Below are 23,894 nucleotides of genomic sequence, written 5' to 3'. Positions count from 1 at the left end.
CAGAGCAGTTTCCAAACTTTTGATCTAAACCTTGCCACCTATACTCCTTAAATTACATATATACACCATATTGATTTACAGAAATCAGTACAGTATGGAGCACATTGCTGACTTTATTTCCTTTTAGTATACTATGTGCATATTGGTGAAGCTCCCCAGACCAACCCTTTAAAAAAAAGACACTTCAAAAAAATGCATCTTGCAGTTGTGCAAAACCTATTCTGTATGTATTCCCTATTAAGCATTAATCTTGGCAGTGTAATGTATGGGCTTTCTAGGAATTATGTTGAAACACTAAATTAGCCTCTTAAAACAAAATACAGTTAGGGGCAAATTCATCAAGGGTTGAATATCGAGGGTTAATTAACCCTCGATATTCGACTGGGAATGAAAATCCTGCGACTTCGAATATCGAAGTCGAAGGACTTTGCGCAAATACTGCGATCGAATGATCGAAGGAATAATCGTTTGATCGAACGATTAAATCCTTCGAATCGAACGATTCGAAGTATTTCAATCCGACGATTGAAGGATTATCCTTCGACCAAAAAACGTAGCCAAGCCTATGTGGACCTTCCCGATAGGCTAACATTGGGTTTGGTAGCTTTTAGGTGGCGAACTAGGGGGTCGAAGTTTTTTCTTAAAGAGACAGTACTTCGACTATCGAATAGTCGAACGATTTTTAGTTCGAATCATTCGATTCGAAGTCGTAGTCGAAGGTCGAAGTAGCCCATTCGATGGTCGAAGTAGCCAAAAAAAACACTTCGAAATTCGAAGTTTTTTTACTTTGAATCCTTCACTCGAAGTTAATGAACTGGCCCCTGAATGTAAGCTGGTCAGATCGTTACTTTTAAATCAGGATTCAATCAAAGCAGCTCTAAAGAAAGTATATTTTTGCACGTTGGGCATTTTGAGTGTGTTGTCCCTCACAGAGCTATGAGATAGGTGTTAGTGGAAAGAACACCTAGTGGTGACAAGCTGGCCTTATCTCTGGAATGATGGCTTTGGCATTTATAGGGTTTTACCTTTGGTCTTGTACCGTAAGTCTGTTGCATAATTTGCAGTATATCTTGCTTAAACCTTTGATCTGTCATTAGTTGCAGAGTAAGCGCAGCAGAGATTATGGGCGCCATCTTCCGGCACTTTGGTATTCTTCGATTCTTCCCTTCTGCAATTTCCAGCACTGATGGCACATGTGGTGTTTCTATGAACTGGAAGACTGCTCCAACTGTGCATGTGCCAATACGGCATCCACTTAATAATGAATCTTCGGCAGCTTCTGTGGTTTTCCCATGCGCAGTTGTACGAACCGGGAAAATGCTCCAACTGCTCATACGCCAATATGGAGCTTCCTAACTGAGATTACCGTATCGGCTGAAGATGGCCCCCGTGAGCTCCGCTGCACTGACTCTGCAACAATGGGTAATTACCTTAGGTACAACAGTATTTTGCTAACTACATTTCGATAGATTGCAAGCCCTTGCACAGAGAGCCCTCTAATCCTATGCATTAATTCTGTAATCCTTGTTAATGATGTAGATGATCATGCTCTCCATCTGAAATGTATAATTACGCTGTCATTTCACAAATAAGGGAAAATGAATATATTGATGGATAACAGCAAGAAAGGCTAAGTTAGTCATCATACATTATACACTTGTATCAGTCATACATTTCTTGGACCTCACAGAGGTTTACAGGTAAATATTCATCAGAATAATTATAACAAATACAAAATTTTACCACTACCTTGACATATAACCCCTGCTTTCATAGCCTGTGCATCTTAACTTTTGCAAATTTGAATGAGTGCACAATTGATCTGTTGTTTCACTTTCTGCAACCTCTGAATCCTCAGATTCTGAAGAGAACTGGTCACTAGATTCACCATCTGAGTCCTCCACCTGGCTACTTTTCCCCTCAATCTTTAATGTCTCAAGGCGCACGCTAAGGATTTGATTGAGCTGGCAGGAAGACTTTGACCCTAATGAGGAGATGTTCGGAAAGTCTGATTTGGCAGTACTTAACAGTAATTCATTGGGATCAGGTTTCCTGATTTTATCTTCATCCTTATCTTGAATGTGATCCAGATTAGCTTTCTGCTTATCATGAAGTGTTAAGAGGTTAGAAATATTTGGTCCTGATGAGCTTTCACTTTCCTCACAACTGAAGCCTGAGGTAGAACATTTATCACTGCTGAGATCCATTAGTTTAGATCCATCTTCTCCAGATTCTCTTAGTACTGGATGTTTCTCTGTGTATCCCAACTGTCTTAATTCATAATCATCAATATTCATGTTCTTACCACTTACAAACAAAGAGCTGGGTGAAGAGCACTTTTGTTTTATTTCTACTGCAGTAATCTTGTCACACTGCTTGGGAATCATTTCCAGAGACTCCAAGGTACACAGTTCTCTGCCAGTTCTAAATTTGGAAAAATCCTAAGAAACATAAAAGAAAGCAACTGGTTCATAAACAATGGCAATGTCAAAAGGCCACATTTGCTTTACCAATAGGGATAATAAAAAATGGCCATAAAATGGACAAAATGGTCATATTAAAGAGGTAGTTCATTTTTAAATTAACATTAATCTATTGTCTCTGCTGATATATTCAGAGACAATTTGCAATTGGTCTAATAAGACACTAAGGGGCAGATTTATCAAGGGTCGAAGTGAATTCGAGGGAATTTTCGAAGTAAAAAAATTAGAAATTTCGTTCGAAAATCGTTCGACTGTTCGATAATCGAAGTACCGTCTCTTTAAAAAATCTTCGACTTCAATACTTCGCCAACTTAAACCTGCCGAAGTGCTATATTAGTTTTTGGGTTTCGAAGGAAAATACAATTCGAAGTACGATCGTATGATGATTAAAATCCTCCGACTTCGAATGTCGGAGGATTCTATTCGATGGTCGAATTTCAAAGTATTTTCCACTTTGAAATTCGACCCTTGATAAATCTGCCCCTAAAAGTGAATACGGAAACCCCTGAGAATTAGTGATCTCCTTTGCATCACATGACTCAGTGAAACCTCTGTATTATATGGATATTATAAATCACCTTGGAGTTTCGTATACAGGTATGGGATCTACTCTCCAGCTACCTGTTATCCAGAAAGTTCAAAATTACAGGAAGGCCATTTCCCATAGACCCCATTATAATCGAATAACTCTGATTTTTATCAATCCTATGAGGTTTATTTAATATTTAAATGTATGGACATCCAAATTACAGAAAAATCCCTTATCCAAAAAACCCAATTCCTAAGCATTCTGGATAAAAAATATCTGTAATATATAAAATGACTTGTATCCTGCTATAATCTTAGATCCCTTAGTGACTTTTTAAGGGGGGTATTTATCAAAGGCTGAATTGTTTTTTCCATGAAAAATTCAAGCAAATTTCCATGTGCTTTCAACATTTTCACCTTCACACCTTGATATGTACATTTGCCCTTCTAACACATATATATGTATATATATATATATATATATATATATATATATATATATATATATATATATATATATATATATATATATATATATATATATATATATATATATATCCAGATCCAGAAGAATGTACATTCAAGCCCAGCATTGTGAATGATGTCTCAGGCCCACTCTATCCAGCAGTGTTTTAGATTTAACACTAATTAACAGATTGAAAATTGCCTGGGCACCAGTAAGAACCTAGAACACACATGACTATTATAGCCAGTGAGCAAGCCTGTGCGTGTTTTCCCTTATTAACCAAAGGCAGATTTCACTCATGAGAATAACAACATACAATTTCAATGGTAGCGGCTATGGCAAAAGCAACAATAACATCTTGCTGTTTAACTTCCTATAATGCAATAACATTCCTGTTTAATTTCACAATAAAAGCACATGTTGCAGTACACATTTGTCTTTGAACTGGAAATTGGAATTTTGTAATATTAGTAGCAAATATTAATTTTTATATGTATTAGCGGTGTCACTGAACAACCTTGAGGCTACACCATAAGTAGATAACAGCTTCATTACATACGTTTACAAAGCTAGTTATTCCATGATGGTCTACAGATATTAAACTTTGTTTATTACAGGAAGTCCTCAAGTTACATCCACCTGACTTACGTGCAAACTTACAAACAGAGGCCTTTATTAACATTTAGCTTTAATAAAACACCTGCCCAAACACCCTCTGGTGTGTTTTGTCTACTGCAGAGCACAGAAATAAACACTATGTTACATGTAAACATCTGTCTTGTTGCATTTAATAAGTAAATGTATATGTTTCAACTTACATACAAATTCAACTTAAAGGAACAATAACACCAAAATATGAAAGTGTTTTAAAGTAGTGAAAATATAAGGTACTGTTGGCCTCCACTTTTAAAACCATTATGTTTGCTTCAAAAACTCTACTATAGTTTATATAAACAAGCTGCTGTGTAGCCATGGGGGCAGCCATTAAAGCACAGGATACACAGTAGATAACAGATACATTCTTAATAAGCCCATTGTATTCTACAGAGCTTATCTGTTATCTGCTGTGTATCCTGTGCCTTTTCTCCTTTTTCAACTTTGAATAGCTGCCCACATAGCTAAACAGCAGTTTGTTTATTTAAACTATAGTTGCGTTTCAGAAGCAAACACACTGGTTTTAACAGTGGAGGCCAACAGTAGCTTATATTTCATTACTTTAAAACACTTTTATTTTTTGGTGTTACTATTCCTTTAAGAACAAACCTACAGACCCTATCTTGTTCGTAACCCGGGAACTGCCTGTTCTGCCTCTTTGAGGTAAATCTGATAACTGTACACCCATTTTTCTTAAAACGTACCAATGCAATTGGCGTCTGTGCTTTGACAGGATGTCTATACTTGATGTAATAAACGAAGATGCCACAAATGAGTATTGAGAAAAAAATCAAAACAGCAAAACTCCAATTCTGGTCACTGTTATGCTCTAAAAAGTGAAAAATATAAGTTATTAGTTGCATTTATTAATTGCACATTTTCAGGCAACAATGATCATTTCAGATAAACCTGCCTTTCTTGGAATGTATATCAATAGGAACAGGCCCGGATTTGTGGAAAGGCCACCTAGGCCCGGGCCTAGGGTGGCAGGACTTTAGGGGGGCGGCATGCTGTCCAACCACACCCACATTGGTTCAAAAACACAAGTCCAGATGATGAAAAATATGCATGAATAAAGGGGAGGGGACAGGGGCGACGGAACAGCAGTGGGCCTAGGGGTGCCCACTTTGTAAATCCGGCCCTGAATAGGAAGAATGGAGTATTTTGATTTTTAAATCCCACCTGCCATTGCCCCAAAAAATATAAAAATAGAATTTATTAATATTTTTATGCACAGAAATAATCACTACATAACTTAAAATAGTGATTGCGTTTTAGACGAACAAGCAATGAACAAGCTTTGTATGGTTTATACAGCTGTGCTAACATAGGCTCCTTTGTAGTCACAGTCTTAATAAGGATAGTTGTGATCCACAACATATTCACATTCCATTCTCCCATAATAAGCAGAGACCCAGTTCTACTGCTGCTAATAAGGGCACCACTTCACACACTAATGTGCATGTACACCAGCATTACATACAAACATTATCGAGAAATTATATATGTATATGTGTAAACAGCACTAACATATTTCTCTCAATGAAACTATTAATTAGATAATGTACTACATAATAATGAGTAGGATATAAGCAGTCACCTTGCAGTTCCCTCACCTTTATGAAGCTCTCTACTTGCAGCCTTGTGCCTTTATATGACCGTAGACTTCTGCTGTGAATTCTAATAGGTTTATAGCTTGCAACAGGTGCTTAAATTTGCTTTGCATTCCAATAGACCATTTAGTTTATCATAAAATAAGGCCTTTATTCTCATACCGCAGCAGCAAAAGTTAAAATTTTCATTTTTAATACTTTAAAAAGTATGCACCTTGGGGTGTTTCCAGAGCCGTATTTACATAGCAGGCACCCCTAGGCCTACTGACGTTCGCTGCCTATACCCTTCCCTTTATTCACGTAATTTTCATCATCTGGACCGGAGCAATGGGGATTGGTGCATGGAAAATTTAAAAAAACTCATCACATCCCCAGTGTTTCTGAACCAATGTGGGTGTGGTTAGGCAGCATGCCACCCCCTAAAATCCTGCCGCCCTAGGCCCGGGCCTTGGTGGCCTTTCCACAAATCCGGGCCTGGGTGTTTCAGTGTAATATAGGTGTTAAGTAGGCCTAATAAATTGCCAAAAGTGTTCAAAGTTACTTACAAGTAGTGATGAGTGAATCTGTCCCTTTTTTAAAAAAATATGTGAAACTGCGAAAATATTTGCAGGAAAGTTCGCAAAATGCATTGAAGTCAATGGGCGTCACATTTTTTTACTTGCAACAATTATTTACACATTCAACAATTTTTAGGCAGAAAAGACAAGTGCCTAGGGCACAACAGTGGTGGGGCGCTAGGCATGAACCTCTTTTACCTTACCTACCCCTAGTCTGGCCCTGGGCGAGAGTTAATGAGTGTCCGGTCCCTGGCCCTGCAGTTTTTAAACACAATGCTCGCAAGCTTGGGCCTTGTGATCAAACATACTAAGGGGAAAATTTATCAAGGTTCAAAGTAAAAATTTGAATTTTGTATTTAAAAATTTGAATTTTCAAGTTTATTTTAGTGTAATTCGACTAGGAAATAGTAAAAATTCAATTTGAGTTTTTAAAAAAATTTGAATTCAAATTTAGAAATGTATCATGTACTGGCTCTTTTAGAATTCAAATTCGACTATTCACCACTTTAAACCTTCTGAATTGCTGTTTTAGCCTATGGGGGACGTCTTGGAATGAATTTGGAGCTGTTTGGTGGCATCCTGAAAATCATGTTTTTTTTAAAAAAATTCGATTCGAATTTGATTTGAATTAGATTGGATTTTGCGGGTCGATCCCATTCACCAGGATTCAAAAAATTTTATTTGGTTTTTTTTTTAATTTCTTTAGATTGTTCGAGTTTATAGCAGTTTTTGGGAGTTTTTATAAACTCCCATAAACTCTAAACTCGACCCTTGATAAATCTGCCCCTAAGTGACTGAGCACTTATTTTTAGAAAATAAATTCTGCACTCTACAGAAAAAAAAACTGGCAATTTGTTTTATGACAAAATGCTGTTGTGCTGCTTTCTATAGGGAGCACTAAGAGAAGAAGAGGCTCTCGCATGCCCGTACTTCATAATTCCAAAGATGCTTGGTGCACAGTGATAGAGGTAACAGCAACCTCCCGCTATCTGTAGAAAGTAGACACACTGGCACACAAGACTGTTGTTGCAGGTAAAAACTTGCAAAACTTTTATTTGCGGAAATAAAAAAGTTTTGCAAGGTTTCACCTGCAACAACAGTCTTGTGTGCCAGTGTGTCTACTTTCTATATGGAGCGGCCTAGAGCCATTTTAGAGCTACTTAAATTTACATCTACATTTTATATATTGTGCCCACATCTACTGTGTTTCAATATATTGGAACCAAAGACAAATACCCAGACTTAATTAAAAAAAATTAACTTTTTTAAAAATTGATAATGAAATACCTTTATCCCTGACAAAATGGCAAGATGAATTGGATAGTTGGCTGATTTTGGTTTGTTCCAATTTGAATACGGTTGATGCTGCAACACAATAGTTCCCATTGAGCCCTATAGTGCTTAGGTTGATGACAGAGTTCATCTTAACCTCTCCGAATATCATCTATCAAAAAAAATTGCATGTCTTAAATATTTGTAATGAATCTTTTTCTACCTATAATTTCTTATAAGCATTACTGTAGTATTGACATATTATCAAATATGTAATTTTCCAGATACGTTCTTTTCCAGATATGTGTACTTTCCCATTCATGTTATTAGAAACAAAAAAAAAAAACAAAAACAACAAACAAACCTAATCAGGGCATGTACCTGTTTCGGTCCATCATTCAGCCATGCTATAATATTGTATTTCAAATTGTAAACGTCTTTGATGCAATGTGGTGTCTTTACCGTTGCATTAATATAAATGCTCTTATCCACTAGTTTTACTTGTAATGTTGGAACCTCAGGATCCACTGCAAAATAAGGAGATTAAAAACTTCAGAATCTACAGAAAATATATATAGAATTTCCATACAGTGTACTAGGGCAGTATGAAAGTAAAGGCAATCAGACACTAAACAGTTCAGCATAATAATCACTCTGCTAATGCTTTATCGCATGGATGAATAAACTAGAAAGCACAGACAGAAAGATATACAGATAATTTAGAAACTGTCATTGCATGGCAAGAAAAGGCAACCTAACTCATTATGAACAAACATTTTTTCAAAATATTACTTTATATAATACGTATATCTAGTATATATATATAGGACCTGTTATCCTGAATGCTCAGAATCTGGAGTTTTACTGTATAAGGGATCTTTCTGTAATGGATCTCTATACCATGTGTGCTATCTTATTTGGAATCAAGTACAAGGTACTGTCTTGTTATTACAGATAAAAAGGAAATAATTTTTTTAAAATTATCATTATTTGAATAAAATAGAGTCTATGGGAGACAGCTTTCCTGCAATTTGGAGCTTTCTGGATCACAGGTTTCCGGATAATGGATCCCACACCTGTATAAATGTTTTGTGAAATCTGGGTGTCTCATATACTCTACCTACCTGTAAATATGTATGATATGTCTTTTACTTCTTCCCACTGTGACTTGGATGATCCAGAAATGGTTCTGACCCCTACTATGTAATTATGAGTATAATCAAGAAGGCATGTCAAATCACATTCTCTTACAGTGATATTTCTGCATGCTTGATTTTTTCTACTCCACTTTGAATTTCTGTAAGGAAACATATTTTTAAATACACAAACACACACACACACACACACACATATATATATTAGATATATTGGATATTAGATATGTATTGGAAAAGGGCACATTGTGTGTATTTCACCAGCGAAAAGTATGTGTTGTTGCAGCAAGTAAATCTGTGTAATTGTGTACCAGCTTAGGAAAAGTTGGGTAATGAGTGAATGGAAGAGAGCAGGGTGGGTCTTCCATTCCTTGCTCCAGTAAGGGTTTTCAGCTGCCCTTAGGTAATTAGGCTGCAGATGAGCTGTAATTAAAAGGAGGCATGAGCTACACCTCAGAGCTTCCCCCCTAGAGACCTCCTTCAGCCTAATGGTCTTTGGAAGAGATCACGCTAAATAAAGAGAAAAGCAGGTATGGTCTGTCTCCCCCCCCAAAGGTAACACCTTCTTTTTTTCACTTTTATTATTATTATTATTATTAACATGTATTTATATAGCGCCAACATATTGCGTAGCACTCTATTATATTGAAGTTTATCCGATTAAATGCCTCCTTACATTCATACCTTATAATGAATATTCTGTCATCTCCTAGGATAGTACTTTTACAAATATCTTATTTTTTGAAAATGTATTTATAAAATGTAAATAGAGATCGAGCACTAGAAGTAACCGACTACATCAACAAATTTGTGCATACGTGGGCCACTTTTATCATCTCCTCACAGAAACATAGTTAGCCCCAGACTTGCATTCCATAGCAACCAATCAGCAGTTAACGTTTACTGATCTGGGGCAGTAAAAATAATTCAAGCAAGTATTTGTAACATCTTGATGGCTTTTGCAAAGTTTTTTTAAGTGTACTCCTAATGATATTTAAAATCACTTCAGTAAACAAGCAGCTTATTGAAAATGCACATTGATGACATTCACAAATATATATATATATATATATATATATATATATATATATATATATGTATTAAATACATTATGATAGTGAAGTAAAAATTTTCAGTACATATTACTATTGAGTATTTAAATATACTTAAATGTTTTGCTCATTTTGATTGATTGCTAGTTCAGTACTGGATAAATTCTCACCTTTGAACCTTTGTGGTTGTGTATAGCTGCATGCTCCTTCTTGGTATATGTCCATTCAGGCTGTTCTCTTTGTTAAACCTGATGATAAAGTACAATTGTTCTCACTTGGCCATATACCTAGAGGCCTGTATCAATGTAACATTTTTCCAGTGTAGAATTCAGGCCTTTTAAAAATGTGTTGATCATTAACTTGAATTTTTACTCTTGGATTGAATTGGTCATGGCATTGAATATTAGTGTTACATACAGCAACAAAGTGGCATAAAATAAGTACCTTTATAGAAATACCATTTATTCAACACCACTTTTTACAATATTTTTTTGTGTATATTTTTTAGAGTTTGATAAATAGCTGCCAAGTGTACATATGATGTGGCCTGTGGAAAAGAGAGTATAATTAAAGGGATCCTGTCATAGGAAAACATGTTTTTTTTCAAAACGCATCAGTTAATAATGCTACTCCAGCAGAATTCTGCACTGAAATCCATTTCTCAAAAGAGCAAACAGATTTTTTTATATTCAATTTTGAAATCTGACATGGGGCTAGATGTTTTGTCAATTTCCCAGATTCCCCTGGTCATGTGACTTGTGCCTGCACTTTAGGAGAGAAATGCTTTCTGGCAGGCTGCTGTTTTTCCTTATCAATGTAACTGAATGTGTCTCAGTGAGACATGGGTTTTTACTATTGAGTGTTGTTCTTAGATCTACCAGGCAGCTGTTATCTTGTGTTAGGGAGCTGTTATCTGGTTACCTTCCCATTGTTCTTTTGTTTGGCTGCTGGGGGGAAAAGGGAGGGGGGTGATATCACTCCAACTTGCAGTACAGCAGTAAAGAGTGATTGAAGTTTATCAGAGCACAAGTCACATGACTTGGGGCAGCTGGGAAATTGACAATATGTCTAGCCCCATGTCCGATTTCGAAATTGAATTTAAAAAAAATCTGTTTGCTCTTTTGAGAAATGGATTTCAGTGCAGAATTCTGCTGGAGCAGCACTATTAACTGATTCATTTTGGAAAATGTTTTTTTCCCATGACAGTATCTTTAATACAGCTTTTCTGGGGAGGGGGGGTTGGGTATATTTGGAACTTGGCCTGTGTAGGTCAGGAACATGGCCATAATTTATCTATATATTTGTGAATAACACAATGTGCATTTTTATGTTGGATGTTGATATTTTAGGTTTAAGATCCATTCATTGGCAGATTCAGCACATCCTACGCTAAATATTATCCATCTATCCATTCATCCATCTAGTTAATAATGTCTCCATGTGTACTGGTTACTGATATTTACATGTTTCTGTAGGACACTTGATATGATACGTTGGGAGGATTCCCAGGAGCTGGTGTCCATGTGAGTAACAGCCTGAAATTCCGGGATATAGTAGTAACATTCAAAGGTGGGTACAATATACCTAGAACCAACAAAAAATAGTGTAAACTATTTTTGAAACAGTAAACATCAGGTACATTTTGTACATTGGGAGGCACATTTATCAAGGGTTGAATTTCGTATTCATGTGAGTTTTTTTAAACTCCCATGAACTCGAAATTTGTCATAAATTAAAGTCGGGCGAATAGGATTGACTCAAATTCCATTCGAGTTTTTAATACTCGATTCGAGTTCATTCTCCCAAAAAAACTCGAATGTCAGGAAGGCTGAAAACATCCCCTAATTGATCCCTGGACCTCTCCCATTGACTTATACAGCAATTTGGCAGGTTTTAGGTGGCGAATAGTCAAATATCATAGGCTGAGAGCCAGAATATGATAAATCTCGAAAATCGAATTTGAATTTTTAAAAAAACTCGAATCAAATTTGGATAAGTCCCTAGTCGAATTTGACAGTTTTGGCCGTAAAAAAACTTTTGACCTTTGATAAATATGCCCCTTAGACCAGGAGTTTACAAACTTTTATACCTGTGAGGCACATTCAAATGTTGAGGAGCAACACAAGCATGAAAAAAGTTCCTGTGGGTGCCAAATAAGGGGTGTGATTGACTATTTGGTAGCCCCTGTTTGTGACTGGCAGCTGTTTGGCAGTACACCTGGGGCAGATTTATTATGCAGTGTAAAAAATGTCAGAATAATTCATCACACATCACCAGACTTCACATTGTAAAAAACAGCATTTTTCTGTGCTTTTTCTTAGAGTGACTTCTGCCAAAGGTTTGAAGAGGTGTAAAACAACAATGGCAGATCTGGCGTTCACATGGAATAAAATAAAACACACTTTCGTAAACACCTTGGTTTTTATGCAACCAAAACTTGCTTCTTAATCAGGAATTATAAAATAAGCACCTGCTTTGAAGCAACTGGGAGCTATATCCAAGGGGTTATATCTAGTATAGATAAATCTAAAACAACTGGACTTGCTGAACTGCAAGAAGCTTCTCGGATGAGTAGTGAAACGTCTTCAATGATTTCTCAGCAAGTCTAGTTGTTTTAGATTTACCTATACTAGATATGCCATGACCTGGATGAATGAAAATCTTCATAGTCATCCAAGGGGTTAGTGAGCAACATGGAACAAACTGATGGAATTAAAGATTAGCAGCACTTGAAAACATTACATTTGACAAATACCAACGTATTTTATTGAGGTTGCTGTACTTTTACGCAAGGAAGGCGATTACCCTAGTCTGGAAGTTACCCAGAGCTCCCTCCTTAAAATGTTGGAAATCTCTAGTGAATGCAGCTCTTCCCCTATACAAATTGACATACCTAAGTAGAGGTTGCCGGACCGGTTTGGAAAGATCTGGGGCCCATGGTTGTATGAAATCGACACAGCCTCTGTGCAGGACAATGGTTAATGTGCTACAAGATATATAAACTGAGTCGCTTATGTTGCATCGCCCTCGGCCTACCCTCCCCTCTTTTCCTTCTGTTACCCTTCCCTCTATTACACCTGCTATCCTCTGTTAAAAAGGTTAAAAATGCTTGTACCAGCTTTTCCTGTTTCAGTCTAAGTAGGTATTGCTGCAGTGATGAATATGCAGGGACAAGATAGACTGGTGTAAATTTGAACTGTTTAATACTGGTTTTTTTTTCATGGATGTATCAAGCTTGAAAATAAAATCTTTTAAAAAAAAAAATAAAAGATTGGGGGCGTGGCCAAGCTGACTACCTGAATGGCAGCGTGATTTGCGAGCTCCGTCCACCCGCTTCATTAGCACCCAGCAAATAAGCACGATTAACGGATCTGCAGCTCCGATACCGAGTGGATATTGTCCGGTAACTGTCCGATGGCTCCTAAACCGAAAGCCACCCATAAGCCAGGCGAGGTGGCCGAGTTCTTTAAACGTAAAGACCAGGCCTCGTGCGGCCAAGATGGCGACGAGGCGGCTGCATCAGAGCCCTCGTTGGATACGACAGCCCAGGTTAGCAAACAAGACCTGAAGGCCTTATACGATGATTTGGCAAAGCTTATAACTGTCTCGCAACAAAGGACGGTTAAGGAAATTACTGCGGAGGTGACGGCCCTCGGGGAGCGAGTGACTGACAATGAGGAAGCCATTGTAGGGCTCCAAACTTACTGCGCTCAAACGGAGGCGGACATCTCCGATATAAAGCGGCACCTGTTTGCTCTGCAAGACCAGCAGGAAGACCTTGAAAATCGCTCAAGGCGCAACAACCTGCGCATTAAAAACCTGCCTGAAAGCTATACGGACCTGGAACCAACCGTCATGAAACTTTTTCAGACCATTTTACCGGACATTGAGCCTGCTCAGCTCGAAATTGACCGGATCCATCGCACTCTAAGGGGCAAGCCCAGGGATGGCGATCCACCCAGAGATGTCGTAATGAGGCTGCATTTTTTCAAAACTAAAGAGTTGCTACTGCGTGGCACATTTAATAAGGAAACTAAGCTCGATGACGACACGGTCGTTCACCTCTATGCTGATATATCTCCAACCACGCTCAAACGACGGAGGGAGCTTAAACCCTTAACCGAACTCTTAAACCAACATCAAGTGCGATACCGTTGGGGTTTTCCTTTCAAACTGCTGGTTAATCACAACGGGAGAACCATCGCTATTTCTGATTTGCGAGAGCAGAATAGATTGCTGACAGCTCTTGGAATCCCGCCGGCAGAAGATACTGTACCGACCAGCTCTAAACGGATACCCCCTCCGGCCTCAACATGGGCTTCAGCCAAGCCGCATCGGGCTCCAAGGCCTCCGGATGCACCGCCAACCTAGACCACATTACAGAGCTGAAGCTTTTCTCTCCTCTCCTCTTCGGCTTCCTGTTTACCCGTGTCTGATACTACAGCGGGTGCTCGGGCGTGAGTACTTACCCTCCTATGCTTGACACCTGCCCGGAAGGTTATAGTGGGAAGGTGCCCGCTCCGATTAGGGAAACAGAGATCGTTCCCCTACTTGTTCTACTGTTTGGCTTGTGGGCGCAGCCATTCACAAGCACATATTTTGTTTGTTTTTGTTTGTTTCATGCATTGTGCAGTAATTATGTTGTCACCGTGTCACGACTTGTTTGAAGCGCTTCCTGGGTCCCCTCTACCACAGCCTACCCATATTGATGGCCTCCATGGATTTGACACTAATATCCCATAATGTTAAGGGTCTCAACAACCCCCGTAAAAGACGACTAGCAGCGGATTATTACAAGAAATTGGGTGGAGATGTAGTATATATGCAGGAGACCCATTTCATTAAAGGAAAGGAACCCAAACACTGGGCGGGAGGGTTCTCCAAAAGCTACTATGCTTCAGATCAAGTCAAAAAAAGAGGGGTGGCGATCCTCATTAAAAAAAATACACCCTTCGTAGAGAAGAAAGTGGTCAGAGATCCCAGGGGGCGCTTCTTGATAGTTGAATGTGTTTTGAATAATAGAGATACGACCCTAGTATCGGTTTATGCTCCTAGCGACAGGCAAAAATTGTTCTATGATGATCTAGAGTTGCGACTAGCCGCAAATGTCTCAGGCTATATCCTAATTGGGGGCGACTTTAATACTACACCGCAGGCTAGCCTCGATAGATCGGGCACCCATCACCCCTCCCAAGCATTTCCACCCTCTAGACCACTTGCCGCCTTCATGGCCAATTCGTCACTGTGGGATGTATGGCGCATCCAACATCCAGATGACAGGTCCTACACCTTTTATTCCAATGCCCACAAAACCTATTCTCGCATAGATTTCTGGCTAACTAACCCTAAAACTTTACCCTTCATAAAACATACAGATATCACGGAAATCTCTTGGTCTGATCACGCAGCAATTCTTCATACATTAACGGATTGGGGCACCGTTCACACAAACAAAAGATGGCGGCTTAATGAATCGCTACTGGCTGCTGAGAGCATCACCCAGGAACGGATGAAACCAAACATTACTTTACACAAAATACCTCAGACGAAGTTAGCATAGCAACCACATGGGTGGCTTATAAAGCTGTAATACGTGGCTACCTCATCAAATTGGCATCCCAAAAGAAAAAGTCTAGACAACAGAAAATACTGCAGCTGACTACTAAAATCAGACAATTAGAGAAGGAACATAGCCATAGTGGGGAAGGTGCAATAGAACAAGCCCTCATACAATGCAGAGGTGAACTCAATGTGATTTTGTATGAACAAGCTGATCAGGCCATGAGATATACACATAATAAATTCTATGATAAGGCTAATAAAGCTGATACGCTGCTGGCACGCAAACTCAATCCCAGAGCCCATGCCCAAACCCTCCATCCACTCAAAGAACACAATGGGTCGCTGACGTATGATTCCAAGCATATTGTGCACCTATTCCAAAATTATTACTCAGATCTATATTCAGGGCATACCACTGATCAGGCCACTAATACTTCTACTCGAATCACCTCCTTTCTGGATAACCTCGACATCCCCCAACTCCACGCGAATGAGAAGGATGTGTTAAATAGTTCAATCACTATTGAGGAGACGGAGGAGGCAATTAAGTCTCTCAATGCAGGTAAAGCTCCAGGGCCTGACGGCTTCTCCGCACAATTTTATAAAAAACTAGCCTCAACCATATCCCTACACCTAACGAATTTCTACAATGCTGTCCTAGATGGTAAAGCCTCATTCCCTGCTGAAATGCTCCAAGCCAATATAGTTGTGATCCCTAAGCCGGACAGAGACCTGACCAATGTAGGTAATTATAGGCCGATCTCGCTGATAAATACGGACGTTAAGTTACTGGCCAAGATTTTGGCTAACAGACTGAATACAGTAATTGGTAGATTGATACATCCCGATCAGACTGGTTTCGTACCGGGTAGGCAGTCCACGGACAATGTCAGGAGAATATTGGATATTATGGCCTTCATTAAAGCGAAGAAGGTGCCGTCGGTCACTCTGAAAAAGCCTTTGACAGGGTCGACTGGCGGTACCTTCAATGTGTACTCAAAAAATTTGGCCTCCCCTTAAATTTCTCAATGCAGTAACGAACCTGTATTCCAAGCCTTCGGCCAGAGTCTGTAACCTTGGTATTTCCTCAGATGATTTTCCCATACTCAACGGCACCCGCCAAGGTTGCCCACTTTCGCCACTACTCTTTAACCTCTGCATAGAGCCCTTAGCTATTATACCTGTTTCGAGCTTTACCCATCACAATACCTGATAAGGAACTCCGAGCTTTTCAATCTCATATCACTTCTTTTATATGGCAAAATAAGAGGGCTAGAATCTCCACGGCTATATTGGCCAGGTCTAAAGGCAGGGGTGGGTGGGGATTGCCGGACATCAAAAGCTACTATTTGGCAGCTAGATTAGCGCAACTGGTCCAGTGGAACTCAGCTATAGAGACTCATAGATGGGTTGAAATTGAGCATTATCTCACCTGTCCTATTGGGGACTTTATAGACTGATATGGCATGTTAGGCCACCAGCGAAAACTAAACACCAAATACGGTGGGAGACGCACATTGGCGAGAGCCTATCAGAGGAGCAATGGACAGACATATTCATCAACATGGCAAAGATATCCCTGAATGTTCTCATAAAGGAAAAATCATACAAAATACTGTATGACTGGTACGTGTCACCCACTTTGCTCCACAAATGGGACTCCACTAACTCCAAGACATGTTTTCGGGGTTGTGGTCAGGAAGCCGATAATTGGCATAACTGGTGGACTTGCCCAATAGTTCAACGAATATGGACTGACACGTTCACCATAATTTCCTCGATTCTTCAGACACCTGTTGCTCCAGACCCATGGGCAGCGCTATTTGGCAGACGCTTACAGCTCTCCCGACATCACAATAAATTAGCTACACAAATCTGCTCCGCCACACGATGTGTTTTGGCTTCAATGTGGAAGGACTCTGGCCCTCATCGATCAGCGCTAGAGAGGAAAATATGGTGGATTGCTGCTAACGAAAGAATTACATACCTGCTGAAAGATAAGCTGGACACTTATGACCTAATATGGAATCCTTGGATTACTAAAGACGACCCCATCTAGTCTGTTCATACCCCACTGTTCGCGATATGTGATATATCTCTACTCTATTTCTCTGCTCTTTGATTAAATAGGTAATTTGCCTTGATGACACGGTGACAACAGAACATGTATGCAACATTTGTGTGGTTTTTTTTTTTGTGCTTTTTCTTTTCTTTTATTTTCTTTTCGTACTTTTATATTGTTTTATTGTATGTTGTGATACAGGTTTGCAAATTACAATTTTTCACTGGCATGTTGTATGTGATGTTGAACCTGAATAAACACAAAGTTGAAAAAAATAAATAAATAAAAGATTAGCAGCACCGTCTGAGGGGCCTCAAGCACTGGCCAGTAGCCAACTCGGTTAAAAGAGATTTGAACTCTTTTTGCACATTCATTTTTTGAAAGCAAAATTAATGCAGCACCCATATTTGACATTGACAAACTAATGAATAGTTGATATGTAGTATCTATAAACTGAATTATTATCATTTCATTAAAGTTTTATCAAAGTATTATGGCCAATAAATAAATATGAGTTAACAGTTATATTAATTTTCTATCAATGAATTCACTAAAAATACAATTACATACATTCCTTTTTGTTCAATTTCCTCAAACTAACACCAAAACTCATTAACTTTACAATTTTGTGGGGTTATTTAGATGAGATAAACATATACAGTATGGGGGCAGATTTATCAAGGGTCGAATTTCGAAAGTGATAAATACTTCGAAATTCGACCATCGAATGGCTTTACTTCAAATATCGAAGTTTTTTTCACCGAATTTGACCGTTTTGCGGTCAAAGTAAAAACGTTCGATCGAAGGATTTCATTCATCGATCAAATGATTTTTCTTCGACTTCAAAAATGCACAACTAGAGAAGTGATCCCATTTAGGTAAACAAGGGGGTTTATTGCACTTTATTGTATATTTCCAAATAGAAAACTGGATTTTTTTTTCCGGTCATTCACAGCATTTCCTCCAATTTCTTTCTGGGCATTTGTAAAAAATATTATCATCCTACACAATAATGTATAATGTACACTAGCTGAGAATTTGTGTGCGTGTGACGACCACACCACTAACATGGAGCATTAATCACCCACACTCAGTTACACAAAGACACACCCCCCAATCCATTCAAAATCTTGCCTTTATTGTTGTCATGTGCCTCTTGGGTTCCTCCAAATTAGTGACAATACTAAGGTACTGATCATCACTATGTTAACAATACGATAAAAATAGTGAAACAATACCATTCCTTCCCAAACAGGTTCAACCTGTGCTAATTTCCCTTTCCATTCTGCAAATACACTGGCTCTTTTGTTTAACATACAAAATATTGTTTTTTTCTTTACAAATTACCTTGCCCTCGTATAGTATTTGCCGTAAGCTTGACCCATCTAGTTACTCAGTGAATCAGGTGCTTTCTACAGTACCATTTTACTGTTTTTACAATCAGTGCATCTGTAGATCTGTTTCTACAATAGGGTGAAAACAATTAACATTAATTTGCTCTATACCAGTAACCTTTAAAAATGTCACTGCTGTCATCATGTAAAGCAGTGATGAGCAAATTAAAAGGTTTCAGGTGACTCACATGTGGTCCCTGATTTTTAGTGAACATATCTTTTATTAAAATACATTTTCAATTAACATTGAACAGGTATGGGACCTGTTATCCAGAATGCTCGGGACTTGGGCTTTTCCCGGATAACTGATCTTTCCGTAATTTCCTCATACCTTAAGTCAAGGGTGTCCAAAAAGTAGATCGTAATCTACCAGTAGACCTTTAGATGGTGATCAGTAGATCTCAAGACTCAGCTTGTCTAAATCACCCTCCTATTTCATACTTTTCATTCGGATATTTATTATGTTACGGTTACATAAGTAATAGTTGTTTGTTAAATATAGCAACATACATTTTCTCATAAACCAATATTTAAGTAATATTTTCCAGAATGCTAAAAATGCTTTTATGGAGGAAGATCAGACAACATCACTAAAAGTAGACCTTGCATTAGCAAAGTATGGGCGCTCCTGCCTTAAATCTACTAGAAAATCATTTAAATATAAAACAAACCCAATAGGCTGATTCAGCTTCCAACAAGGATTAATTATATTTTCGTTTGGATTAAGTACAAGGTATTTTATTATTATTATTATTATTATTATTATTATTGGGAAAAAGGAAGTCATTTTTAAAAATTTGGATAAAATGGAGATGGCCTTTCCATTATTTCCGGAGTTTTCTGGATAACTGGATAATGGATCTCATACCTGAAATTAATTTAATATCCCTGTTCCCCCCCACACACCATTTTTTGTCCAACGTTAAAGTTACAGATATATTATAACATCACTTTATCATTCAGTTAGCCTTAGTTACTAAAATATATATTGTAAAGCATGTAAGTGTCCATCCCAATATCTCTTCACTTTCTCCAGCTCATTTATATCCCTCTTAGGGTGGTGGCAGATGGGGAGATTATTCGTCCAGCAACAAATCTTCTCTACTGCAGACGACTAATCTCCCCAAAATGCCTTCATGCCAGCAAGAATACGAATCTCCAGCAGAATAGCATACGAATCGCTTTGGATTTATAAAGCTGCCTCTTCGCGAGGCGGGAAGGTGGGAAGTTTCATCCCGCTGGTGGGAAGGCATTTGGGGAGATTAGTCGCCCGCAGTAGAGATGATTTGTAGCTGGGCGACTAATCTCCCTGTCTGCTACCACCCTTAAGGACTGGAGCCCAAAACTACACTGCATACTCCAGGTGAGGGCTTATTAGTCCCTGATAATGCCTCATCTGGAGTATGCAGTGCAGTTTTGGGTTCCAGTCCTTAAGAGGGATATAAATGAGCTGGAGAGAGTACAGAGACGTGCAACTAAATTGGTTAGAGGGACGGAAGACTTAAATTATGAGGGTAGACTGTCAAGGTTGGGGTTGTTTTCTCTGGAAAAAACCTTTGCGAGGGGACATGATTACACTTTACAAGTATATTAGAGGACATTATAGACAAATAGCAGGGGAACTTTTTACCCATAAAGTGGATCACCGTACCAGAGGCCACCCCTTTAGACAAGAAAAACAGAACTTTCATTTGAAGCAGTGTAGGTGGTTCTTCACAGTCAGGACAGTGAGGTTGTGGAATGCACTGCCGGGTGATGTTGTGATGGCTGATTCAGTTAATGCCTTAAGAATGATTTCTTGGAAAGACAGAATATCCAAGGCTATTGTGATAATAAAATCTACAAATAGTATAGATATTTTCATACCTCCCAACATTTTGGAAATAAAAAGAGGGACATACAGATTTTTGACCACGCCCATTTTTTGTGGCCACAACCTAATTATTACAGTTTGCTAATGAAGGTGATTTGCCCTTTAAGCTGTGAGTCTAACTTTTCCCAAGGGACCTGTTATCTTATTTTGTTACAATTATTTATTTGCTTATCTAGATACATTTGAATTGTTACAAATGTATCGTATCTTCTGTTGTGGCTGTTCTGGGCTCTCTGCCAAAAACCAATTAAGTTAGAAACTTTTTTTCTTTTTCTGGCTGTTCAGTGCAGAGAAAAATGGGACTTTCCAGTACAAATGAGGGACTGAGGGTTGAGCTGTCAAAAAAGGGACTGTCCCTCTAAAAACAGGACAGTTGGGAGGTATGAAGTTTATGTGAGTATATGGAGGGGTCGGTGTGAGTGTGTGTGTATGGATACTGGGTTTCATTTGGAGGAGCTGAACCTGATGGACTTTGGTCTTTTTCAACCTGATTTAACTATGTAACTTACAAAGCCATGTAGTCATGGGAATAAAAATTCCCATACCTGTGCTGGAGTTCCAGGGGGCCAGTATGAAGTGCAATCATCTCTCTGATATCTCACAGCCATAAAACCGAATGTCGAAGGATTTACCGCATTTCGTTTGATCGAGCGATCGAAGGAAAAATTGGTAGATTCAAAGGATTTTAATCCATTGAGCGAACGATTTTCCTTCGATCAAAAAAAAGCAAGGAAACCTTATGGGGACCTTCCCCATTGGCTAACATTGGTGCTCGGTAGGTTTTAGGTGGTGAAGTAGGTGGTCGAAGTTTTTTTTAAAGAGACAGTACTTCGACTATCGAATGGTCGAATAGTCAAGCGATTTTTAGTACGAATCGTTGATTCAAAGTCATAGTAGAAGGTCGAAGTAGCCAATTCAATAGTCGAGGTAGCCAAAAAAAAACGTTGAAATTCAAAGTATTTTTTATTCTAATCCTTCACTCGAGCTAAGTAAATGTGCCCCTTATTGTCACTAAAATCCTAATGTCTCAATTGTACCCTAACCTTTACTTTGTAAACTCTTGTAGGGCCCTCTAATCCTATTGTACTCTGTAACCCTTGTTTGTTATCCTCCATTTATTCTGTTTGTTATAACTAAGGTAAAGCACTGCGTATCTTGTTGGCGCTATATAAATGAATGATGATGATGATGATATAAGGTAGGCTGAAAGATGAGCATCTAAGTGAGTGGCGGGGGGTGGGGGGTAGGCTCAAGTTCTGTGCACAACTGAAGAGAACATTTCATTAAGGCTGGAGTTAAATTTGGGTTTCTTCTTCTTTTTATGTGCAGCCAGAAAAAATATTAACCCCTTGATATCAATAACAAAAGATTTGTGAAAATGGTAGTTCACTTAAAAATTAACCTTAAGCCAGCTATAAACCTTGGTGCGCTAAGACATTCCAGAGGGCAAGTGTTTGATAATGCAATTATTTCTTGGATTACCACTTTCTAAAGAAAATATTACCCACTTGTTTGGACTTCTGACCTATTATAGCTGTGCACTATTTGTTTCTTGTATTCTGCTCTGTTCTGTCTACTCTTCTGAAACAGACATCTCCCTGCTGTGCCCACGCCTTGACCTTGTCCTCTAGTATCTGTCACTCGCCTGTTCACTATCTCTGTGCTCACTCTCTGGTTAATTTGCATGTTCACACATATCCTGCCACGTTTTAGTATTTGCATCCAGCATCCTGTCTCATTATGTATGTTTTTTTTTTTTTTATTTTCCATCACTCATTCTGCTACTCTGCTACTACATCTCTACCATAGCATTGCTTCCCCCTCTCCTCCTGCCAGATCCCTTGCAGTCTCTCATTGGTGTCAGGGTTTATCATAGAAGCTGAAGGGGATCCAAGAATTGTTGTTGTTTTTGCATAATGTAAGATGTCATTCTGAACAAATTTCCTTAAGTAATAAATATTTTCAAATAGTTTGTAAATGTGATTGCTGTAAAAGTTGTATCCGTCTATTTTTTTTTTTTTTTTTTTACAAACTCTACATTTCAGGTTCAGACTTTCAAAACAAAGTAGCAGAATATTCACTGATATAACAGACCTAGAGCTACCTGACTTTAGCTACACTGAGCACAGAAACCAGAGGACAGAAAGGAATAAACAAATAAAATAAGCGTGCTAACCACAGACAGATCAAAACATGCAGAGATATTGAGAGAAATCTTACCTGCGATCTGCAGCACAAAACACTGGCTGATGACAAAAGCCCAGGTGAAGCAGACAGACATATTCTTAATACAAAACCTTGTGTGCAGTAGCCCTTCATTTTATGAAGAATGTCCAGGCACCAAGGTAGGGCTTTGTGAGTCACAGTAACTCTACACGCACAGCACCTGAATCTGGATCCACCTCAGCCCTATGTACACCCCGCCCCAAGCAAGGGGACGTCCTGCAAGATAAATGTTTCCAATGCAAATAGACATGCGTTGCCTAGAAACATTGAAGGCTGAATATAATTAACTATTTATTCGTTTCTAGCAGATACTAATGTTGTTTCTGCTTTTTTTTTTTAAAAAAAACTTCTTGTTTATAAAACATAACATATGTTAATACATTTGTCTATACATCCTCTGGAGAGGCAAGTTGTTTTATAGTATGGGAGGGCTTTGTTAACTGAGCCTTTCTACTCTTCTACTGTAGGTGTGGCAGTCCTGTTCCATTTAAGGATGATTTGTTTTTTGGCATAGTACATAAGCAGTTGAAGCAATGTCCTGCTTTCCACAGAGGTCGCTATACCTCTAGTAAAGGTGGTTGATACTGAGTTAAACTGAACTTTTGGCCCTAGGGCCAAACGACCAGATTATATGAAGGAAATGGGCGATGACGGGTCGTAGGATTGTACCAACTAGCCAATGCGGTCCTCAATCGCAGAAAAAATCAAGCCTGTCCTATCAATATCTGGTCGATTTTTGGCCTATCGATCCGGGGGAAACCCGTTGGAAGTCCTCACACATAGGCAGATAAATTGCCAAAGAGCTTCACTTTATTGGTCTTGGTCAAGTTCTCCGATGTCGTGGGCCCATTTGTGGTAGCAGGTATTTTCCCCAGGGGTCATTAGTGTCTGGTAGATAGTGGAAAGAGGTTTAGGGACCTCTTGGAGTTGTAGTCCAGTTTCAAAGTGGCAATTTTAATCTGTGGGTTTGAGAACTGTGCTTGAGCAGCGTGCCGGAG

At 38.7% G+C, this 23,894-nt stretch overlaps 1 protein-coding gene and 1 long non-coding RNA gene across 7 annotated transcripts in view; one reads left to right on the top strand and one right to left on the bottom strand.

Annotated features, from left to right (window-relative positions):
• Window positions 1-1,589: 1,589 nt before the first annotated feature.
• On the bottom strand, window positions 1,590-23,066 carry ifnlr1.L (interferon, lambda receptor 1 L homeolog). Of its 6 annotated transcripts, none has more exons than XM_041581910.1 (8): window positions 22,891-23,066; window positions 11,243-11,363; window positions 9,950-10,027; window positions 8,698-8,870; window positions 8,036-8,100; window positions 7,589-7,745; window positions 4,836-4,960; window positions 1,590-2,441 (listed from the first exon to the last, which is right to left on the bottom strand). In XM_041581910.1, the coding sequence occupies exons 1-8, from the start codon at window positions 22,949-22,951 to the stop codon at window positions 1,746-1,748; spliced, it is 1,476 nt and encodes a 491-aa protein (XP_041437844.1). In that variant the 5' UTR covers window positions 22,952-23,066; the 3' UTR covers window positions 1,590-1,745. The 6 variants fall into 6 exon arrangements, with proteins under 6 accessions (XP_041437844.1, XP_018097809.1, XP_018097810.1 ...); XM_018242320.2 differs by having other exon boundaries at window positions 7,955-8,100; window positions 22,891-23,065; XM_018242321.2 differs by lacking the exon at window positions 9,950-10,027 and having other exon boundaries at window positions 7,955-8,100; window positions 22,891-23,065.
• LOC108705445 overlaps window positions 11,250-23,894 on the top strand; it is a 43,151-nt gene continuing 30,506 nt past the window's right edge. The window contains exon 1 of the long non-coding RNA XR_001933780.2: window positions 11,250-11,348. This is a non-coding gene — a long non-coding RNA (uncharacterized LOC108705445). The remainder of the gene's footprint in view (window positions 11,349-23,894) is intronic.

Source organism: Xenopus laevis, chromosome 2L (genome assembly GCF_017654675.1).
Source record: "Xenopus laevis strain J_2021 chromosome 2L, Xenopus_laevis_v10.1, whole genome shotgun sequence".
NCBI classification, from domain to species: Eukaryota; Metazoa; Chordata; class Amphibia; order Anura; family Pipidae; genus Xenopus; species Xenopus laevis.
This window is presented reverse-complemented; position numbering and strand designations above follow the sequence as displayed.